Source organism: Telmatherina bonti (genome assembly GCF_933228915.1).
Source record: "Telmatherina bonti genome assembly, chromosome: 16".
NCBI lineage: Eukaryota > Metazoa > Chordata > Actinopteri > Atheriniformes > Telmatherinidae > Telmatherina > Telmatherina bonti.
In genome coordinates this window covers 15,055,247-15,078,603 of record NC_136614.1, presented here as the reverse complement: position 1 = coordinate 15,078,603, position 23,357 = coordinate 15,055,247, and the positions used below count along the sequence as shown (strand labels likewise).

General features: G+C 37.9%; 1 protein-coding gene across 1 annotated transcript; it reads right to left on the bottom strand.

Moving 5' to 3' along the window:
• Nucleotides 1-241: 241 nt before the first annotated feature.
• Nucleotides 242-21,592, bottom strand: scara3 (scavenger receptor class A, member 3). The gene is made up of 12 exons (XM_079254970.1): nucleotides 21,546-21,592; nucleotides 11,848-11,883; nucleotides 11,306-11,350; nucleotides 10,543-10,662; nucleotides 5,987-6,067; nucleotides 3,811-3,929; nucleotides 3,451-3,695; nucleotides 3,001-3,220; nucleotides 2,761-2,849; nucleotides 2,195-2,387; nucleotides 1,653-1,830; nucleotides 242-1,565 (listed from the first exon to the last, which is right to left on the bottom strand). The coding sequence occupies exons 1-12, from the start codon at nucleotides 21,550-21,552 to the stop codon at nucleotides 1,072-1,074; spliced, it is 1,827 nt and encodes a 608-aa protein (XP_079111096.1). The 5' UTR covers nucleotides 21,553-21,592; the 3' UTR covers nucleotides 242-1,071.
• Nucleotides 21,593-23,357: the final 1,765 nt, after the last annotated feature.

Genomic DNA, 23,357 nt, shown 5'->3' with positions numbered 1-23,357 from the left:
TCGGAGGAACAGCAGAATACTGGCAAGACAAAGGCTGACTTAAAAAAGAGCATTTATTGAAGTTCCATGCAAGCCAGTCGCATTTCATTACAACAACTAGGTTTATAAAACATCCATTTGGAGAACTTTTAAGATGAAAATGCTTGTTAGTGTATCACAACATCCAAACCCTTATTAAACTAATTAAAAAAGAAAGAATAACTTTATGTTGTTCTTTTTATTTCATACGTATAGTTTTGTGCATTTTCTGTAAAAAAAAAAAAAAAAAGGAAGCTAATGAAAAATGAATTCTGCAGCTGTAACCAAACACAGGTCTGGTGGATGGGACGTGTTCAGAGTACCTGCTCTGAAAACTTCAAGGATCAGTAAAGTGCCTTCCTCGGACATGTGTTTGAAACATGATGCTTTTTTAAAAACAGGATAAAAAGAGGATTTCTTTTCATGGCAGTTATGCAGACGCAGGACTGAAAATTTTGTTGAGTCTAGACGGGAAACAGATCTATTCAAGTCCGAATCTATGCCTTCTTATCTATTAAGCTCCTGGGAGATCATCAATGACTTTCTTTACTTCCAGCTCACTAAACAAACAAGCTGGTTTTATATTTCTCTTAATTTCGCTACCTAGATCCTACTTGTGCTCGGTGCTGTTGATATAAACGTAACAGTTTCAATGTGAGAAAGTTCATATACATAATTTGTATTAAGACCATCATTGCAAAGAGTTCAGTCTGTCTCAATTCAGTCCATTGTCAGCCCTTCAGTCTCTCCATTCCTAAACAGATCAGTCTTTTAGGACAATTATGTCCTCTCTGTTTCAGGCTTTTGCTTTCACTTCATTTCATTTCATGGTAGCTTATTGTTTCGCTCAGAAATTATTTAATTTACCTTCACTCTTTCATTTCATTTGTCGCGTTTGTTCCTAAAGGTCTTGTTTGTTTTGTACAACTCCATAGAAAGGAATATTTGTGTTTCCAGTCACAGTGACTGAAATTTCTTTCACTTCTCATCTAATCAGGACTCTTCTGCTTCTTTAACATCAGTTACAAAGCCACTCTGACTCCATGTTTCTGTCTACTGTCTCTTGGAGCCAGCAGCGGGCGTCACAGTTCGCTGTTGAGGGGTATTGATATGGTCTGGAAAGTATGGCAAGCCAGGAGGTCCAGGGGTGCCTGGTGGTCCTGGTGGCCCTGTTGGACCTGGTTTTCCTCTTGGTCCTGGTGGTCCAATTATCCCTGGGAGTCCTGGCTGCCCCTGGATTCCTGGAGGCCCTGCTGGTCCTGGTGCTCCTTCTTTACCAGAAGGGCCCATATCACCTTTCTGGCCTCTTTCCCCTTTGGGCCCCGGTTGACCAATTGAACCCTTGGCTCCTTTTACACCTGGTGCCCCTCTGTTTCCAGCAGGCCCTACTTCACCTTGTGCTCCCTTGGGGCCAGGAGAGCCCTTCTCCCCAGCAGATCCACGGCCTCCTGTGGGACCTCTCTCACCTTTGCTGCCATTCAATCCCATGGGTCCTTTAGGACCAGTCTCACCACGGTTCCCTTTCGGCCCAGGTGGTCCAGGAGCACCTGACGATATAACACCAAGAGATTAACTGAAAAAAAAAAAAAGCAAACTCGTGGTCTCTTTTTAGTAAATCATGACATATGCTGTACCTTTTAGTATAGTGAAGTTGCTTATGAGCTGTGTGTGAACAACATCCACAAGCTTCATCTCCTCCATCACCATGGACAAGTTTCTCACGTCCATATCCAAGCGGACATTCAGCAGCATGTTCTGCTGGCTTAGCCTGTCGGCTAAGTGGAGGAGTAGCAAGACTGTGTTGTTCATGTTCTGTATAAAGGAGAGCAGGAAAACATGAAGATAAAGAGCAGAAGTAGACTGTTACACCTAAGAAACAAAAAGCAGATTAAATTGAAATTTTTTCGATGCCATGCATCAAAAACTGCAGCAAGCCTTTGAGCTCAGTTGTTCACGTACAGATAAAACATTTTCTAGACACAAATTCAAACAGAATGAAATTTTTTACATAGAAAAATTTGAATATCAGAATTAAAAACCACTTATATTCAAATTAGTTTGTTTTATTTAACCAATCAAATGGCTGAATATTATTCATGTGCATTATGAAGATAACACAGATCCTTAACAGGACATCATTCACTTTATTAACAGATAAAATAATTTCCTTTACAACCTGTAGGTCTTCTGTGTGTCTGCTCAGACGAGAGTTGCAGGATGAGCTCTCAATGTTGATGTACTTGTACATGCTTTGAACGTGGCTGACGGTGGCGTTGATGCTTGAGGAAATAGTGTCAATCTCCATCTCGATGGAGTTCAGACGACTATCCAAGGCAGAGAAACGCTCACCTGTCCGGTTCTCATAGTACCTAAAGAAGCCAGATAAAGTTTGTTAAAAAGGATTCAACTCTGATGCATGTCTGTGTGTATTCATACATTAATTACAGGTGGAATCTGTCCACACAATCCAATACAAGGGTTCCAGTTACGTCAGTCAGTTGTAGTTTATGGTAAAGCACTGGTTTAACCCAAGTTAAGGTTTAGAGCGTTCAGCCTCTTCTTGACTAGGCCTATTTTTTCTGTCTTCTATCTGAAAAGGAAATAACGCCCAAAAAGCTGAGTGTATCCCTGTCATTTTAATCCTGTACTGCACATGCTAGCAGGGCTCTAGCAAAGAAGAGGTTAAGATTATAATAAGTCTTTCAGACATTATAAATCAAAATCATGGGGTCCATGCATTACTTGGAATGGTAGTTAAGGTCATGCATGTTCTCCTCATGTTCATCCATGAAAGTTGTCACATTGTCGAGCTGCATCTGGAGGTTCATCACCTACAAAAAGAGCACAGACCCATGGTGATGGGAATTTTTATAGAGATGCATTAAGATCAGCTACGCAATCGGTCCAAACTCTTTGTTGAACTTTGAAATTCTTTTACAGATGTTTGTGATCATATAAGTGTAACTAAAGAAATCCACTGACCTGGTGTGTCAGGTCGTACAGCAGGTCGGAGGACATGGTGATTCTCTGCCGATCTATTGCGATGCTGTTCTGGAGGAAACGCATGGTCTGCGAATTGCTGCTTGAGTTGGATTTTAATACTCCAATCACTCGACTGTAGTTCTGCCAGTCAGCGGTCAACTTCTGGAGAACCAGAGTCTCCTCATCTGCTTTTCTCTGCAGGGCATCGATCCACTTTGTGCTGAAGAGGAGAGGGAGCCAGGAAAAACATCCCATTACAGAAATCAATAAAAATGCCTGCAGCATGACTCAACATGTTTTCCTGTGAACTTTTTCATCCATACAGCCTTCAAAGGATAAATCCTATCATCAACTTACATCATCACCATATTAACTATTAAAATTGAGGGTAGCTGAATCAGCCATATGTGTTGACATTGTGTGTTATGTGTGTATTATGTATTCAGTCACCTGAGTGCCACTGTTGTGTTAACTTGCTGTGCTGTAGCTTTGATGTCATACTGATCCTCTGTCAGCGTTTTCATCTTCTCCTCAGTTTCCTCAATCACCTCCTTCCAACCATCCACTCTTTCCAGGTATCTTTCCAGGGACTGGTTAAGAAGTTTGATTGACATAAGGTGGCTTTGGACTTCCCGCGTCAACTGGTTGCTGGTGGCCTTTATGGTGGCCTGTGTTTGGGAGTTTTGGTCCAGTACCTGAAGAGGGGATAGCAATGAAAGGCGGAGATTGGTTATGCTTGGGGTTCAGACTGCTGCTCAAACATAAAATGAAACCTGCATATCTGAGAACTTGTTTTTACATATGTCATACCTGTTCTTGTCCCAGTATCATTTTCTGGATTTCCTCAAACTCTTTTTTCAGCCTGCTGATCTCCTCGCTATAAAATGCTACATCTAGGCAGCCTGAGCAGTTAGATGTGGACCTCAGATCTGAGACATTTAGAAAGAAAATGAAGTGTCAGGGAAGAAGAAAACTTTATACCCAATTGTACATAATTTAACTTATTAAGACCATATGCGTATATCTGCGTGACAGCAAAAAACACAAGAATGGCAGCACACTTCATTATTAAACCCTAAAACATATGGTAAAATCAGGATCTACTTGACAAAACAAAGTCAGTAGCTGTTCAGGTGATGGTTACCAGATATTTTATAGATAGCAGGGCTGTGTTGATATGCTTTTGTCCCAATTCGATTCTGATTTTTCTGCTTCACCACCACCCTTAACTGGATTAAGTGGTTGAGAAAATGGATGGATGGATTGTTGAACAAGATTTCCTTGGAAATAATATGTAATCTTGAACTTACTATTATATTCTACAGTCATTTAGCAGACGCTTTTATCCAATATAGAGTTCAGCATCTTGCCCAAGGACACTTCGGCACATAGTCTGGGGAAGCCTGGAATCAAACTCCCAACTTTCCAGTTACAAGCCGACTGCTCTCCCTCCTGAGCTACAGCCGCCCTACTACAACCATGTTTAGTCACTATCAAGAAAAAACTGATGCATAAATGATCTCATGTCTAAGATTAGAATAGAAAACATCTTATTTAGAAGACAATAAGGCAGCTGTGGGGAAACTGGGGAGGCCGTTTTCCTGCTGCAACACACCTGACTTAAATCGATGGATAATTAGCAGACTGGTGCAGAGTTTGATGTCAAACTCTGCACCAGTCTGCCAATTAAGTGTGTAAGTGTATCAGGTGTGTTGCAGCTCCTAACATTTGCAGGACTGTCGTTCTCGAAGACTGGACATAGCCACCCCTTCAATAAGATGAACTTCTTTACAGACCATGCAGACAGGCTTGTGTTGTTAATGTGTGTGTGTGTGTGTGTAATCTGCTGCTAAAAACTGCTATGAGAGCCATAAGGTCTGTTCAGACTGCTTGTTCTTACTCAGATACCATAACAAGCTGGTTTGGTTTCCAGACCCCCTTAGGATCCCAAAACAGGACAAATTAAAGCCTTTAGAGCCGTATTTAAGGCACCAGATAAACAAGGATTATATTTCTTTTTTAAACTAAAACTATTTTGTTTTAATCCTTAAAACAAATCAAATGACATGCTGGAATTGAAAGCAAAAGGGAAAATAATTAGTGAAGATGAATGATAAATAAAAAAACAAAAAGATGAAAGGTAACAGTGCCAAACTGTGTCTTAGAGCCAAACAATCCCTGCAGACCTTGTTGTCATGTAACTCTGGAATGACATCATCTTTGAATGTCTAAAACTGCATCTAGGCAACGTTGCTAAGGGACACCTTTTGTGTCTGTCGGAGAAGTTAAGCATTCCTTACAAAATGTGTCATTTTTGGTCTATTTAGACTTGATGAGTTTCAGGAAATCTTAATAAGCTACGCCAAATTAAATTTTGACGGACAAACCACATTTGGAAGTGGACTGAAATGCAACTTTGACTGGATTTTAACAGACTCCAGTTCGTCCAGATGCTCTGAATGCTTCATTCAGATTTTATAATGTTATTCATGTCAATCAAATCTAAAATCAATACCAAAGCCTGAACAAAGTAGATATAATCAAAAAGTTTCTGATGGCATGGAAATCTGCAAACCCACAGTAGCATTGCCGTTATATGGACACCAGGCAGTTTGTCCTTCACATAAAACTGATTTCATGAATCTGATTTACATGCAAAGCTTTAGACAGAAATGAAACTGCAAAGGTGTGAACTGGTGAACTAAAAGCTACAGAAAATTCATGTTGAGCAAGTGCAGAATTGGGTGCAACCACCACCTTCCAGGTTGTGACGTACGATGTCAAATGCAGCTGCATTATAATACCACATGTTAGAGGGACTAAAATAAAATGCTAAATATACTTACCTTTTTTAACTTTACCAAGATATTATAAAAAATTCCAAATTTTCTGCTCAGATGTTTATCTGTTATAAATGTTTTCCCATAAATCTGACAGGCTAACATGAATGAAAATAAAAATAATCTTCTATTTAATTCTACTTTACCTGTGATTCCTTGCTGAACTTTAGTGATCTTCATGTGGTACACTGATTCCTCTTCAGACAAGTTGTCCACTTTTTTGAACACTGACAAAAAAAAACCCAATTAAGTTTAAGAAAATGTTCAAAGGTAAGAAAACTGCACACAGTTATTCCTTTATTTCTGTTCCAGTTGAAGAAGAGGCAAACATAATACATGAAGCAACAAGCTGTCGAGCTTGATGTTTGGGGAAACTAAACCATAAGACTTAAACATGCAAAAACACTAGGAAATAAAGGGAATACAGAAATGATTAGGTCATCAGAACTTCAGTGTTGAACATGATCTGGGAAGTGTTTCTGAGAGGAAAGGAAAGGAAAAAGAAGGAAGTTGTAATTCAAGCCTTAACATCAAAACACATCAAGTTTTCATTAGCAAGCAAATGCAAACAAAACACAGATGAATGATGGATTTGCCAGCTGGCCAGGTTCTGTTCCCTTGCATATTTCCCAGGAGAGCAACAGCATTTTTATGAGTTTGAGTGTTTAGTGTGTACAAGTTTACGTTTGTGGTGTGCATTTTCAGGCTTTTTCAGCATTCTGAGCTCGGGGACCCTCGCAGCTCTGAACCATAGTTTGTCTGCATGCATATAATCGCTTCCACATGTTCTGCACATACTTTCTGCTCTACTGTATTAGCTGCTGTAACAGTGATGATGAACTTGGCAAATGGGCTTTGTTTTCACCTGAAGAACAATGGATTCATGGGTATATTTTTTTTTTTTACATGTTTTGAATATGAACAAAAGCACTTAATATGTTTTTCCTCATTGAAGCACTGAAATCTTTCCGCTTTTGTTACGCAACATGTTTCATTTTATGTTATATAACTGGTACTCCATTGTTGCTGTCAATGTTTCTATTTTAAATGTTTCCGTTTTTATTTAATTTTACTTTATTCTTACCTTTTGGGAGATTTTAGTGTTGCTCAGTAACTGTGGCAGAATTTATCTAAAACTGTGTATCTGCTGTAAACATATTGACTTTCATGCAAACTGGTTTGACTTGTGTTTAAGTTTTTTAATGTTGATATTTCATGAAAGATTAACAATACAATTAATTGTGCCATTTCATTTGTTTAACAGCATTTTGTTCTTCCACCTGCGGAATATTGCAAAAATTAGAGGCATCTTGTCTCAGAAAGATGCAGAACAACTAGTCCATGTCTTTATTACTTCCAGACTGGATTACTGCAATTCCTTATTTATGGGTTGTCCCAAATATGCCCTGAAAAGTCTCCAGCTGATCCAAAATGCTGCAGCGAGGGTTCTGATGAGGACTAGAAGGAGAGATCATATTTCACCAGTTTTAACCTCTCGACACTGGTTCCCTGTTCAATCAAGGATAAAGTTTAAAACTCTTCTCCTCACATATAAAGCGCTCCATGACCAAGCTCCATTGTACATAAAAGCTCTCATAGTTCCATATATTCCAAATAGAGCACTTCGCTCTCAGACTGCAGGTTTACTTGTGGTTCCCAGAGTCTCAAAGAGTACTATGGGAGGAAGGGCCTTTAGCTATCAGGCTCCTCTCTTATGGAACCAGCTCCCACCATGGGTTCGGGAGGCAGACTCCCTCCACACCTTTAAGATCGAGCTGAAAACCTTCCTTTTTCTTGATTCCTATAGTTAGGATATGAGCATCTCCTGAGTTGGAGTCAACATGTATGAGACTCAACCTTCCAGGATATGCTCTTTGCTCTTATAGTTATGGGTAGTCTAGCCATCCATTACTTGTATAGCAATGGGGACGTCACATAAAGCACTGAGAAGTACCCTGCTCCATTTCTCTAATGTATAAATATATGCCAATATTGCCGTCTCTAACTTATTTCTCCTTTTTTCCGCAGGTCTTCCTGAATAAGTGCAGTTATACATGTTGTTCAGTCTTTCCTGTCCTCTCCACTGCAACCAGTCGAGGCAGATGGCTGCCCTCCCTGAGCCAGGTTCTGCTGGAAGTTTTCTTTCTGTTAAAAGGGAGTTTTTTCCTTCCCACTGTCGCCACATGCATGCTCAGGATGGGGGATTGGATCGAAGTCATGATTCAATGCAATCAGTAGGTTTCTATTATAGGACATGTATGAATTGGCTTGAAATGATGTGTATGTTGATTCGTGCATGTAAAATGCCCTGTGACAACATTGTTGTGAAGTGGCGCTATACAAATAAAGCTTAATTGAATTGAATTAAATCTGTCAAATTAGCCAACTAATTCCATATTAGAATGTTTAACACTAGAAGCCCTTGTTAATGGTGCGATCTAAGGGATGATAAATAGTAACAATGATGCATCTTGGAGAGAATTGAAAATATTTGTCCACATATCTGAATGTGGAAATAGCAGGGCTACCATTTTGTAAAGCCCATGAACTCATCATGGTTTAGCACTTTTACATACAGTGTTTACAGAGGTTTTCAGTTCTAAAAACTGAGCTAAAAGTTAGTTAAACATTGAATTTACAACAATGCTGTAGTGGTTTGGGGAAAGGGTTTTTTTATTTTTTATTTTTTTATTTTTTTATTTTTTTACCTGACTGTTGGGAAAATAGTTAGCATGTTGTTAAGATAGCTGAAACATAGCTTAATGTGGCAACTTTATCAGAAAACTGAGGGTTTGATTTCCTTTTTGGTTTATCTATTCTAAGAAAGGACAGTGTCATTATCAGAAAATGGGCCCTCATTTCTGTTTAAAGACTTTAGGATTATGCTGCACGAAACAAAAATGGAACGCAGCCTGGTCTCAGAAGACCTTTGAGACAGATAAATGTGGTGCAAACAGTAAAGCTTCTGTTAAATGGTGTGTGAAGTCTGCAGAGTATTTGGTTAAAACCCCGTAAAAGCACATCAGCTACTTTGGAGTATTCCATGATGATCATTTAATCCCTTTCAAAAAGAAAAACAACTATAGTAAAATATAATCCCAAGGTCCTGATTTTCTCATTTTAGCTCGATAATGATTTTTAAAAGTAAATTTCATTATAAAGATCAAGAATTTGACACTATAGGAGACCCTCGCGAACCTCCAAACATTTCCATTTATTACTCACATTACAACAACAGCAAGTATGACCCGGTATGACCACTTTACATGTCATTCAACTCTTTAAGAAAATACCAGATGATATGAGTGATGACAATGATATATGTGAGTAATGTTGTAAGTTGGATACACATCAGACATAAATTTGCTTTCTGTTCTGCTAAAGTTAAAAATTATTTGTTTAAAGTTCATTGCACTCAGTTTACACAACTCATCTGTGGTCTTCTCATAAAAAAAAAAAATCTGCCATGCAAAAGTTACAAGTTGCACATAATGATGCTATGAAAACAAAGTTCCCAGAGGTGGGAGCACAAGTCAGATGGTTGTCACCTGTAAGAAATCTGATGCTTAAGTTTATAACGTCTGCATGAATCCACAAACAGCATCATTAGAGCTTTCTCAAGTCCTTCTGAGGGTTGCTCTGAGTACTGATCCATACTGAGGATGCACTGGTTGAAATGTATTTATGTTTTTAGATGATCTTGATGATCTCTTTGTGATATTATGTGTACGTATCTTCTCTGTCTTCTGTGTGTTCTTTTATGGACTTGAATCTGTTTCATAAATTAGATTTGATTTGACTAAAAACTGCCAGAAATGTAGTGAAGTGTACAGTTTGATATTCTATTCTATTTTTCTAGATAACCCATCATATATTGATGTTAGTTAATCATTTCAAAGGGCACTCATGTGAGAGCCCTCATAAGAAGGATCAGTCCAATAAATACTGTATATAAACTACTAGTTAGTACAACAGTTTGCTAATATACAAGTTATTATCTTGTATTATTACATCCAGCCTTGTGAAATGACTACGAGAAATATAACAGAGTAACTTCAAGGACGTAGAGGGATATTAAATTCCTGTTAGTTAATTTTATTGGTGCACATTGTCACTAACTGGCTTCGACCAAACAAATGTTCAGCTTAAAACAGAGGACAAACCTGTACAGGACATGTCTACATGTTTTCTGCACATGTGCACCAATAAATTAAATGACCACACACAGCTCCCATCAGTCTCCAAACACAACTGAACTTTACTGTGTTATTTACCCGAATACAGGTTTGTTTTTCGTGGGATTTTGCCTCACTCACCAGGTCTAACTCTTCCATCTGAAAATCCCTGAGCACCAGTATAAGATGGAGATTTACAGCTTTCAGCCCCAGTAAAAAAAAGTGATGTTAATGTAAAAAGCATCTGTTGCTGCAGAGCAGCTGTCAGGTAAAACATGGTATGCAGAACCAGGGAACATGTTCATTTGATCTATGGGAGTTAAATGGTATGTGATTTATTAAAAGATGGAGGAAGTGACCATTGGGAATCACCAGTATTGCCACTGAGTGCGCTAAATTGATGTGTCAGTGTTAATTAGTGGAGTTAGTAAACAAATCACCAAGCTGAATGTAAGCAGACGGAGCTAGATGACATTTCTGCATGGAGATGACAGCAGAGTGAAAACTAAAAGTCAAACAGAGCTCACCAAGTGAAGCCAACACTGCAACGGTAATGATGAGGAAAGCAACAAAACCATAGAGCACTTTGACGGCCAGCTGGAGAGACTGGTTCTGCTGGCATCTCACACAACCCCCTCGGGAGCGACCTGAAGATACAGAATACAGAAGATACAGTTTGTTAGTGGCTAAAAGCAAAAAAAAAAAAAAAGCAGTTCTACCAAGCTAGCAAACAAAAACAGTAAAGTGCTGCTGTAAGAGGAAAATTGTATGGCAAGTTTGCTGGGTCAAAATGTAAACTTGCTTTTGTCCATTCATCTAGTTCCACTTTTTACTGTCAGCTGTTTTGCAAATGTTTATGTTCATTCATGCAAACCAGTATTAGTTGGACTATGGATTTGTCTGTGCCTATAACCTTACCGGACATTTACACCAGAAATCCTTGGAGAAAATCAGGTCGGATGGGACTTAAACCTGGTTATAACAGCACATTACATCCCTCGTACTTCTTTATTAACTTTTTAAAAAATGAAATAATGCAAGCATAAAAAGAAAATGGATTCTATTTGTTTCCTACATCCACGACTGTTTCATCTAATGCAAACTGTAGACATATTTTTTTTTGCCCTAAAGTGTTGTTTGTTTTTTTCAGTTATTATTATTATTATTATTATTATTATTATTATGTTTTATACTGTGGACTAGAGTAGCTATGACATAATCTGGTGTGGGATTGACTCAACATGTCAGTGGTGTGTTTTGATGCTACATGTGTGTCCATGAGGACCTTACCTCTGAATGAGGGCATCTCCTCCTCCTCTCCAGTGAAATCCTCGTCTGAAGAACAATAGAAAATGCAAAAAGCAGTTTAAGAACATAAAAAAATTTACCACTAAAATTCTGCAATAAATTACTTTAGTTGTTGTAAAGTAGAATTGAAGCGATGCTGGAGATCTTTGAATAAATATGACCAATGCACAGAACTTGTTCTGCAGCCAGGAGAATGTTTTTTAATCCAAGCACATGTTTTTTATGTGTTTGGGACAAAACATTTACTGAACTGAAGAAGCCAATAGCAGTTAATCACTTGGAGAGTCACTGATACACATAAATCTATTAAAAATCTGCTTAAAATTTAGCTTATTTAGTTACATAATAAAAGAAATTAAGTTAAGGTGTTTTCCATTCTCCGAGATTGTTTATCAAAACTTTCTTACCCCTCAGTGCAAAGCATTATGGGTGAATGTAGCATCAGCAGACTGATAATCATCTACAATAAGCTGATTTATATCCATGACTTTTGGTGGCAAATGCCTGAATATTCTGATCATTACCTTTGAAAAGCTGGTTCTCGAATCCACCATAGATGTCTGCGAAACCGAAAAGAAGAGACACGGTAGATATTTTTATAAGAAAGCAACTGAAATTCAATCTTTTAAAGCCTGCAAGGTTTATCACTTCTGCCATAAATCACACACACCAGTTGCCTCGCAACGCATCGGCCCCCTGCGCTGCACTAACATGCAGCATGAGGCTGCCATCTCCGAGCGTGTTTGTGTCCTGCTCTGGCATTTTCTCTGAATTATTGCACACTCTGGAGAGAACCAAGAGAGCAGCTGTGGGCTTTGTGTGCTGATTCATGTGTGTGTTTGACGAGGTTGTCATCACACACTGGAAAAGGCAGGAGAAAGCAGGATAAGATTTTACCAGAAGGCTTATAAACCAAATACCACCAGTTTGCATTAACAGCCCCACAATACCCACAATGCATTTGACTGCATGTTTTCATAGCTGTTTGCAACCTCAGCAGACGTTATTTAAGATGTCAATAATGGTACGCCGTCCAGCTTCGCACTGCTGGAGTGGAGATGAATGTTTGGGAAACGTGTATTTGAATTTTTTGGGGTTTTCTGTAAAGAAAAAGCCAACAAAACTCACTTCCTGAAAGGAAACAAGAAGACTGACAAAATGTTGAGGACAGATACTTGGATATATGGCTGTGGGGGTTTTCAGACAGCTGAAATATTATAATATATAGTTGTAATGAAAGTGTTTTTCTTCCTTTGCACCTGAAAGTGTTTGCCATCATGTTTCTGAGACAGACCTGTTTAAAGCTACCCAGTTTCCATTACCATTTTACATTTCCAGAAACCGCAGATGCATGTGATATTAATGTTTTCAAGCTACAGATGTTCAGTCCAAACATTACGCCAAACAATTTCACTGTGTTTAATACAATCCAGCCATGGGTAAGAATAATGTCAATGCCTCTCACTTACACATATATACGTATAAACTAAACATTCTTCAGTGAATACATACCATATCAATATTTTTCTGCAAAGCAATCGTATTTGCCTGCTTAGCAATAACATCCACCTATTTTCCAATCTCATCGCTTTCCATCTATGTGTTTCATCAGTAGGCAAATGTCTGCACCTGGGGCCTACAGACATTTGTAGGGAGGGCTGGAGGGCTGTAAAGGCTGCAGAGTGGAGTGGACATCCAGATTCCAAGTGTACATTTGATGGTTTGTGCAATTTACATCAGATCACACGCAAATGCAGCTAAACTGGCTCACAAGCATGAATAAATTACTGGAGGTTGGAGGGGTGATGGTGGCATATAATGCTGGACATCTGTCAGGGATACGAGCTCAGTTCTAGCTTGAGTAAATTATTAGACATTGTAACAAATACTATGTTAGAGTTCAGAACATATATTTGTTTATTTTCCTCGTGACTTTGGGATAAGAAGAAATATATTTTGGTAACAGAAAAACATGATTATACTAATCTGCACTAATATTAAGGGCTGTGATGATACGCTTTTGTCCCGATTCGATTCAATTCCGATTTTTTTGGTGCCGATTCAATTTAAATTGCGATTCTCGTAATTCTTTGCTATTGCTGATTTTTGTAGATTAAAAACAAAATGTATGAAACTTATTTTTTTGCTCGTAATATTTCTTGATTTCAATTAGATAAAACAACAGTGGCCAGATCATCATTCTGCTGCAATAACGCCCCAGAAGACAAGTAAAAAGATCAATGAAAACAATAAAAATGACAAAATTTTTATAATGGATTATTTTTATTTGTTTGAAAAAAAAAATCGACTTCTTAACAAAAATAAATAAAAAAAAAATCGATTTTAAAATTGTGAATCAAAAAACTCCCGATTTTTTATTTTTCGATTCGATTTTCCCACCCCTACTAATAATACTGTAATTTAACAAGTCCTCTTGCTAATATTACAGCAGGTTTACAATACAACTCTGGAAATTGTGTTTCTTTCCTCTTCTTACACATTAGTACACATTGGATTAGGTCAATGTTTCCTAATCCTGGAGTACCACCACCCTGCATGTCTTACACAATCCTTCTCCAACACAACTGATTCATCAAGTTCTTTGCAAGCCTTTTAAAAAGCTATTCATTGAATTCATCTGTGGTAAAGTATGGCTGCCTCTAATACATGCAGGACAGCAGTACTTGAGGAACAGGATTGGGGAAACACTGGATCAGTTTAACAATAAAGTTGCACACTTCCTAAACATAAACTGAGTTCCATGACATCCAGTCATATTCACATTTGTTTCTTCACTTTGTTTTCTTGAGACACTAATAGTCATGAAATGTGTTTACAAATCTGTGGTCGTAATGGTTTTACATTCCCACAGTTCAAACATAACTCTTTTCCTTTGTGCATTTCTATCAAAATAACAAATAATGCTTCATTGTTTGTTTTTAAGTCTTTTGCTTTTTCGCAGAACTTCATAAAGAAGAATGTCTTGCGTGGATCCGTCTCTGTGATTTACCACATTAGTCTGTGATAGTGAGAAAATAAGAGTAACACTGCTTCCAGAAGAATATCGTCAGCAGTTTCTTACAATATCAGATTTGTCTCTGAGTTCATATGTTATTATTTTTTTTAACAACAGGCTTCTCTTTATCCAGGAGGTCAACTGCATGTGGCATATATTCAGTGTTTCTAACTCAAACAAATGTCTTTAAATATGATTGTTTGACATGTGGGGAAGTGTACAGGTTCAAGACCAGGATGAAACTGGAGAGCAGAAATGTTAGGTTAGGTAAAACCAAATAAAGACAATGACATCATAACTGTCCACAAAGGGAAAGAAGTTTTGATTCTGTACTTGGAAATGTTACAATGAGCTGAATGTTTACATGAGTCAGTGGGGAAACAGCTGAGGTCAGGTCTGGGTGGACCAGTCACAAAACTCCAGGGCTTACATAATGATGGGGAGGGGGATGGAAAGGGAGGAAAGAGAAACTGCATGTCCACAAAGATTATTATCTTGCTGAATATATGGGAAAATGCAAAGCAATTTAAAAGGATAAAAGGCTAATGGCATGTTATAGTTACTACGCGTGTGCTAAATGCTAAATAACACGCTGTATCTCCTAATGCAGCTTCAAGTAGTAGTATCAAGGTACTTTGACAAAGTGATGATGCATGTATTATATGTGAAAATTGTTTGCTGAAAAGATTATATTATATGTATATATATATATTTCAGCTCTTTGCATAGTACTTGTAACATTTTATACTATCATTATTCTGGTTTGTTGTAGTGGAAAGTTTTCATGCCCCATACCAGTCTTAATACTGTTTCAGACTTCCCACCCTCATTAAAAGACAAATCTGGGGCAGATGTTGAATTCCTGTCATTTTTTTTAGGCTTTGTGGTATATAAAAAAAAAAAAGGCGACATTGAAATAGCTTAAATGTCAGCATATTATTTGTTGTTGGAATCTGAAACATCACAATCAGTATCCACCCTTAAATATCCACCAGGTCTGTAGACGCCTTTCTCCTTCTTCCACTTTTCTCTCTCCTCATATTTTCGCTGCTCTCTGAGGGGAAAAACAAGACAGAAAACTCATGTCTGTCTCGTTAGTAAGGAAGCTGACCTGTCCAATGCACACAGAGCAGAACTGAGCTGACCTGACAGCAGCACAGCTCAGCCAGGTCACACCCATTTAGTCGAGCAAAACATTGAGGAATTTCTAAAAAGCATGTTTGGTTCAATGGAAAAGACTTTTTTTGTTGTTTTGTTTTTTGTTTTTTTTTTATTTTAGAAATGTGTTGTGTACTACAGTCTAAGCAGCCTGAAATTTGGACGTATTTAGAGCTAAATATTTCCTCTTAAACAAAACAAACAGAGCATCTGCATCTATCATTTGAAGTATAAACTTTACTTTCCAGTCACTGGGCTGGGTCACATTATGCATTCAAAACTATTCTTACAACAATGTCCAACTGGTTTCTAAGAATTGTTTACTGTAAACAAATTGCATTCAGGCACCAAAACCTTGTCTGTGTTCAACACAGCTCAAGATGGAGAAGGAAAAGAAAGAATCTTCCAGCAAGACAAAACTCAGTCTACTGTGGTCATGTTTCTTTGCTTTGCTCATTCAGGTCTTAAGTTATTACTGAAACATATTTTTGGAAGATATTGTAAACTTGATACAAAACTTATCTAAAATTAAAAGGTCAAAAGCTGAATTAAGAATATTCTATGGCGGCATCATACACACACATATACATACATATATATACATATATATATATATATATATATATATAATATATATATATATACACACATGTATTTGCTCTCATAATTCTACATGTACATGCTTGTTTTGAACACTTTTTACATGTTTGCATTTAGGTTTACAGTTTCATGCCAAAGTATATTAAGAATGAAGACATCAGAATGCATAATGGAGCTAAATTAAGACTGATGTGGCGCATAGGCTGTTGCCAACATCACCAGAAGCTTAGGAAACCCTTTTAACATCAACTGTTCGTCAAAATATCTCCGTGCATTCTGTGTTGATGGATTTTCATGTGGACTGAGATGATATTTTGGGAATAGAGGAGGGAAAAACTGTGTTTTGACCCTAAATGCTTTCTGACTATAAATGCAATGGGATAAATAGATAATTGAAGTGAATGAAAGTATAAAATTCCAGCTGTCAAGATGCTTCTATTTACTACCATGGAGTCTCCATCCTTCTTCTTAACCCCATTAGACATAGTTTTTTTTCTGAATGCATTCCCAAACCCTGCTAACCATCAGAACCACCCCATGTTGGGGGTTTCTCTGCTGCGGTGTCTTTCTAGGGGGTTCGGACTTTCCAAACCCCTTCCCATCCCTCTCTCTCTCTCGCCCCCTTCATCCTCTCTATGGACTGTAATTCTGCCTGCACATTGTGCATAATATTATCCTTCTGAGTAACTTGCCCCAAATGTCCACTTACCTCACCACATCATTTGGTCCATAATGGGATCTAACTCCCCAACAGAGATGCATGCACTACATAAATTCCATCGAAACAGCTTTGCTATTAACATGCCCAGTTCTTTGGTTGATGTATTACTCTGATAACAAAAAAAAGGGCACTTAAGACCAGTAGTAAATCCAAACTAAACCAGAGACAGAAAATTCATAAAGGCAGACAAGTTTGAAAATTGTTTTTGACATTCTGACATTTTGGGTACCCGATGATTGGAGTGTGAGGTTTCTTTACAGCACTTAAAGTGACTGGTATGTGTTGCTGCTGTCTGCAAAACTACAGACAAGTCATTACAAGAAAATGTTCTTTTTCTTGTGGTTTGACAGTAAAATTGGGGATTTTCAGATTCACAATCCTGTAAAAACATCAGGATTTCTCACGACTGACCTGCTTTGGAGAGCAGGGCTGAGAAAGAGCCAGACTTGGTCAGGTTTACGAGGCTGTTAGGCCAAAGGGTGTGTGTACTATATTCTTTTATTTCCAAGGCATTTTGGATTATGGTATATATTTGAACACCAATTTCATGCGATGACCACCAATTCAATGGTTCAAAAAAGTAAGAATGAAGCTAAAGTTATAGCCTCACTGCGGTTTATAAACCACTTAGAACTTTCTGCCAACAAATCAGTGTTTTTCAGAACAAAGAAAAGGGGAAAAAAAGCTTCTTTTTTAAGATTTGGCAAAAAAACAAAGTTGTAGCAAAAGAGAATATAACTATATGATGCAAATATAACTTACATGTGGGTTTTGTCATTGAATAGTACCTTATATTCTTGTCAACTAGCTCACATTATTTATAAGACCTCAAACCCATTTTGGTAACCAAAAGCCTTTACTATTTCATACTATTATTTGAATTTCAAATGTCTTATATTTTTGGTATATACAAAAGACAATCTGTTGTAATAGTAAGGGCATATTAAGGGCAGCAAAAGCTGATGTAGATGTACCAGTTGTTAAAAAAAAAGAAGTCATAAAAAGAAAACGGGAGAAAAGATACTGAAGACCTCTGGTAGATCAAGAAAAAACAGGAAAAAGAAAAAACAGATAAAACCAAAAGCATGATAAAATCCTAACTGAAAAAAATGTTTGCAGAAATAATCATGAAGGACATATGTTATAAACTATCATCAACCAATGTTCAGTGTGCAGAGTATTTCCAGAGCAATACCACTCAGTTGGGGTCATAAATTGTTATTTTGTCAGAAAACAATACATCACTTGACAGTTAACAGATTTCCACAATTTTAACATGAATATAACTTTTTTTCTTTTTTTTTTTTTAAGCAAAGCATCACATGTTAAACAAGACTGCCATCTTTTCCTAAATCTAAACAAGTAGTTTTGAAGAAACACTACTGGTCTTAAGCAGATTTATACACTTTGGTGTCTGCTAAAGTCTAATTTGGCTTCTGTCCTATTTCCTGTCTCTTCTCTGAGCTCTCTCCAGTCAGTAAAAGTCAGTTAGACTTTGAGTCATGTTCAATATTACTCTGTCATTTTATCCTTTTTCTTGCTTAGTCTAATCATGTCTCAAAATGCATGTTAACAAGATACTATGGGCTTTAAAACAAAAATGTTGTGAAATTCGATGTTTCACCCTTGTGACATTTCTGGGTAATGATGGCTACAAGAAGGTGAATAATGAACGTTTGTGCACTATTAAAATGGGTCAGAAAAACGCAGGTTTTAGGGTCAGAAAGTTATGGAGGAAATTGGTCAGACCTAAATAGTTGTGATTGCTTTCAAGCAAACAATGATGTGTAAAAAAAAAAAATCAAAAGTGAGCAGCACATAAATGTGAAAGCACAGACAAAACAAACAAACAAACAAAGCTTGTTTTGTAATGTGAACTTAAAAGTTCAGTCTTTTGTTCATGGGTCCGGGTCCTTCCCTCCATCTTTCCTCCAGCCAGTTTACATGCATTGACTGTTTATAATCCTACAAATTTTTAGCTTGATATTCTACCAAGCTGATGACTGAAACTTGTGTTTAGACAAGTACAGCAGTAAAGTGTTCAGATATTCATTCTTATAGTTTGTATTTCATGATGTTTAACTGTAAATAAAATTTAATACAAGAAAAATTGTATTGAAAACCAGAAAATGTAACACATTGTGCTACTTCCTTTAGCTCACTCTTTCCTTGGCTTTTGCCAGCCATACACCTGCCTCCTGCCCTCCTTTTTATTACCCATTTCTCCCCCTCCTCTCCAGCCTAGTTAGGAATGTATGAGGCAGCATGTTTTGTTCTGCTTGAGCAAGGCTGGAAACCAAATTAACAGTACCCCTGCACGGTGTGGCTGACAAGTTCATTGTATATGTTCTCAAGTAGCTTAATTTGCAATGTCATCTTGTGGTTCTAGTGCAACAAACTTGTCAGAGGTAGAGTTTTATTTAACTTCTGTAAATTTCTACTTGTAAGCAAACCTCAGTTTCCTTTAATTAGCCGTCTCATGTAACACGAGTCAAATTCTTTCATGCTAACCTGTTTAAATTTCATCACATAAAACAAAACAAAAAGCTGTTTATGTTTTAAAGCAGAAGCAGAAAAAGGTATTTTAATCCACAAAATTACATAGAAACAAAAACTTAATACCTCAAAGAGAATTTGGAGAAAATCCTGGATAAAACTTGATGGTAACAGCAATTTTAATTGATAAAAACTAGAGTAAATACATATATTGGTGCTGACTAATAACGCTACATGGCCTGAACAAAAGTCCAATCACTGATACTTATCCTCTACATGCAATTAGATAACAGCATCATTTCACAGGGACAAAGTTCCCAACATGAATCTATTTGATGAACTGACTGATGGTCTGAAACAAGCTATTGTGCATCACATGATTTCAGATGACGTCACCAATATGTAGATTTACTGGTATTGGCAGAATATCTGTATGATGAATCATGGATTCCTTTTTCATATTGAAACAAAACTGTACACATCGAAGTGTTATTATATTTAGGGGATGACTAATCCACGGTGATCTGACTTCAAAAGAAAGCGAGTACCTGAGACTGGTTGGAACCTTCCTTCATGGACCTTGGATCTTCTCCCTATACATGCATGGGTTTTTGCCAGGTTGTCCATCTTCCTCCAAAGTCCTGCTACATGCATGTTAGGTTCATAGGCAACTCTTTATTGACCCTCAGAGTGAGTGTGATTGATTTTTTGTATGTTGGCCCTGTGATGGACTATCTCATCTGAAGGCAGCTGGGTTAGACGTGAGCAATACTCTAAATTACGGCATTAAATAACACAAACTCCACAATGGTATGCTTAGATATCAACCACCACCTGCACTGGTTTAAGGTGCTTTGGATGTGTCATTTCCCTTGGGGAGGAACGGCACAGAGCAAAAGAGAAGGTTGTACGGATCACATCCAAGTTCTGTGCTAGTTGCAATGCAACTGAAAGCATATCTAGGAGGCAGCAAGTTTTTCTAGACATTGATGAAGGATATGTCTTTCAAGCTCTCAGAGGAAAGCCCTAGAGAAGAAATGAGCAGCCAATAGGAGGGTGTGAGTTCAGAATATACTCTTGGTAAGACATTTTTAGTTCAGGTTAAAGTGGAATAGAGTAGATTAACAGTCTGCTGAGTTTCTTTCCAAAAAAGGAAAACTAACTTTAAACAGCTTATTAATCTTGTCTGGCAAGTTGTCTGAGGTGGGTGATTTGTTCAGATCTATGATCTTCTCTGATTAGGCCTAAAGATGACACGCCTGCCCTGCTCAGCACACCCCAGATTAGCTCTCATATCACACAACATATAGCCATGAATTAGTTTAAAGATTAAGTGCTAAGTTATATGCATAGTATGTGAAAACCCTTGTCAGATTTTCATAAAAGAGATGGTTCACTGCATGTTAGCCACCCTAATTCCCATCTGCAAACAATACAAACATGTTGCAAGCACAAAAAAAAAATCTTCAAAATGTTCATTCTTCTTTATGAAAGCAACCAATTTTACTTCAGCAATCTTACAGTTTACCACTAGATTACCTCCAGTTTCTCCTCAGAGACAACGTCCTGGTAAACAAACTAAAAAAAGTTACGTGACTATGATTATAAACTGTAGTATGGTGATCCCATAATGAGTAGACCAGTGACACAAAACTTGTAGCTAATAATAGCAAAAGCAAAATGAAAAGCAAAAGTTTTTCATTTGCCGTTAGCAATGAATAGGTCAGCACTTATAACGTTGTCTGTCAGCCTTTTATTTCTCATACTGAAGGTTTGGGAAGCATGAAAATACTCCTGCCCTCTTCAAAGCTGACCACTGTCCTTTCACTCCATGTTGTGAAAACTCTCAAATTCAGCGCCGGTGTTTTCCCTCTCCTCCTATTAATGGGAATATTAAGTCAGTCTGTGGGAGACTGGCAGAGCAGAGAAGATTTGATGTTTTACTAAATGGTTTTGTGGTTCACACACTCGCACACACACAGAGTTTTAAAGCTGACTGATCAAAGTCTGATGTCCAACGACAACAACTGTGCACTCTCTCTGTATCCATGCAGCGTGGTTTCAGAGCTGATGAGGAGCATATGTGGTTCTGCACCCTGTGCAGGTGCAGACCTGCATGGCACAGTGACAGCTGCTGTTCCTGTCAACAGTTTTTTTTTTTCATGTTTTTCTCTCAAAGAAATGCTTTTAGAAACAATCTTTGCTAAGATGTGACACTGAAAAGGAAGTACCTTTCATGATTTCTGACTCCAGAATCCTGTATGGAGATGCTGGTCCAGTTTTCTTATCCTCAGGCTGATGAAGGAGATGATGATGAAGTATTTGTCAACTTTTTCTTCCCCACAAAGAAAAAGAGTTAATCCTTGTGCCAACTCTCACCAAACCTCCAAACAAAGAAGAAAGTCCTGCAACGTCTTACTTCCACACATTAAAAATCAACCAGAGAACTGGATTCTCCCTCATCCAATTTGACAAAAAGCATCTCCGCATCTTCAAAAAAAAAACCCACAAAAAAAGTACATTAAGATAATCTCAGTCACTGAAATTCTGACATTTCTGGAAAATAAAACAGCTCAGTGCGTCATTTTTGAACATGTGTTTGCGTGCAGCTCTCTGGCATCCTCCCTCTCTCATGCAGAGCCTGAGAAAGCTAAACCTCCACAGACAGAAACCATGTGCAACTTTGAGGAAGGAGGGAAAAATGTTGGAGGAAGGCTGAAAATAAGAAGGAAGAGAGGTTAAGGAGGAAGAGAGACAGAAAGGAGAGAGAGAGAGAGAGAGACATGGGAGGGGAACAAAGAAAGTGGAAAATGAGGGAGGGACTGGGAAAGGGACAGGATGAGGGGAAAAAAAGGATGGGGAGAGAAGCAGGGAGGGTCCATGTGTTTTGTTGAGAGTCAGTTTTGTGGCTGAGGCTAATTGCTAGCAAATGTTTGAACATTGTGGGGTAAGCACCTTAAATATCTGTGGCCTTGGTCTGTGAGACGGGGAAAAAAGTCTTTCTGAGCACACACACACACCTACGGACACACAGTAACACAGGCGTCAAAGCTGTAATCCCTTTCTGGCACCATTCAGCAGTCCTCTCAGATTGCTCCCAGTAACCTCAGCTAGCAGTGTGTTAGAAAGCGGCAGGTGTTATTCTCGCGCCGACGCACACATCCGGCCAACCAGCTGACGAAGCAGCTCCAGCGGCTGTCTGGCAGCTTCATAAGTCAGCTCCTTTACTTCTTCTCCTGCACTCACTGTTAATACACTCATGACCATACATATCTGTATAATTCAGTTTCATCCATCCATTTTCTGTTCCAGTTTCATCCAATTCAGGGGGGAAGTGGTCGGAACCTGGCAAAGTTCAGACGCTCAGATTTGCAGCTTTAAAAGGAATGTGGTTAATTTAATGGTCAGTTACTTGTTAGTGTGGTTTTAAGATGATGAGAAACTTTTTGAGGAACTTTTCAACCATTAAGCTAAATCTGTGAGATTTCAAACAGGTAGAAAAATGTTGTGAGTGTTCCTTTTAAGCAAAAATCATGATATTTCCCTAAACCTAACCAAGCTATTTTATTGACTAAACCTAACCATAAGAGTTAAAGGTAACCGAAGAGTGAATAAGGAAAAAGTAAATAGAAGAGACACAAACTCGGGTCTGTTGTATGACTGTATTGCAGTTATACTGCTGCACCATTTAGTCTCCAAATACTGCAAGTTTGTGATATTTCCAATGTACAATACAATACTGATCACAAGAGGAAGAAGTAACAGTGAAAGTTTGGCAGTTTTACAAAACAGCTGTGAGGCTGTTTGGGATAGTATAAAAGCTTTTTGGTACTGTTAACTGTATCTTTTATAAAAAAGGAATTTTAAAAAATTGATTGAGAGCCACTTGTAACATGGGATTTCAATACCACAGAATGCATAATTAGCTCTAAAATGAAACAGGAAGCAAAACTAAAGCAGAAAACTCAGCCTGAACTCACAGCCCATGATGGCAAGAGGTTAATGTTATAGACTTACATGGTGTTAGCATTGTAAAAAAAAAA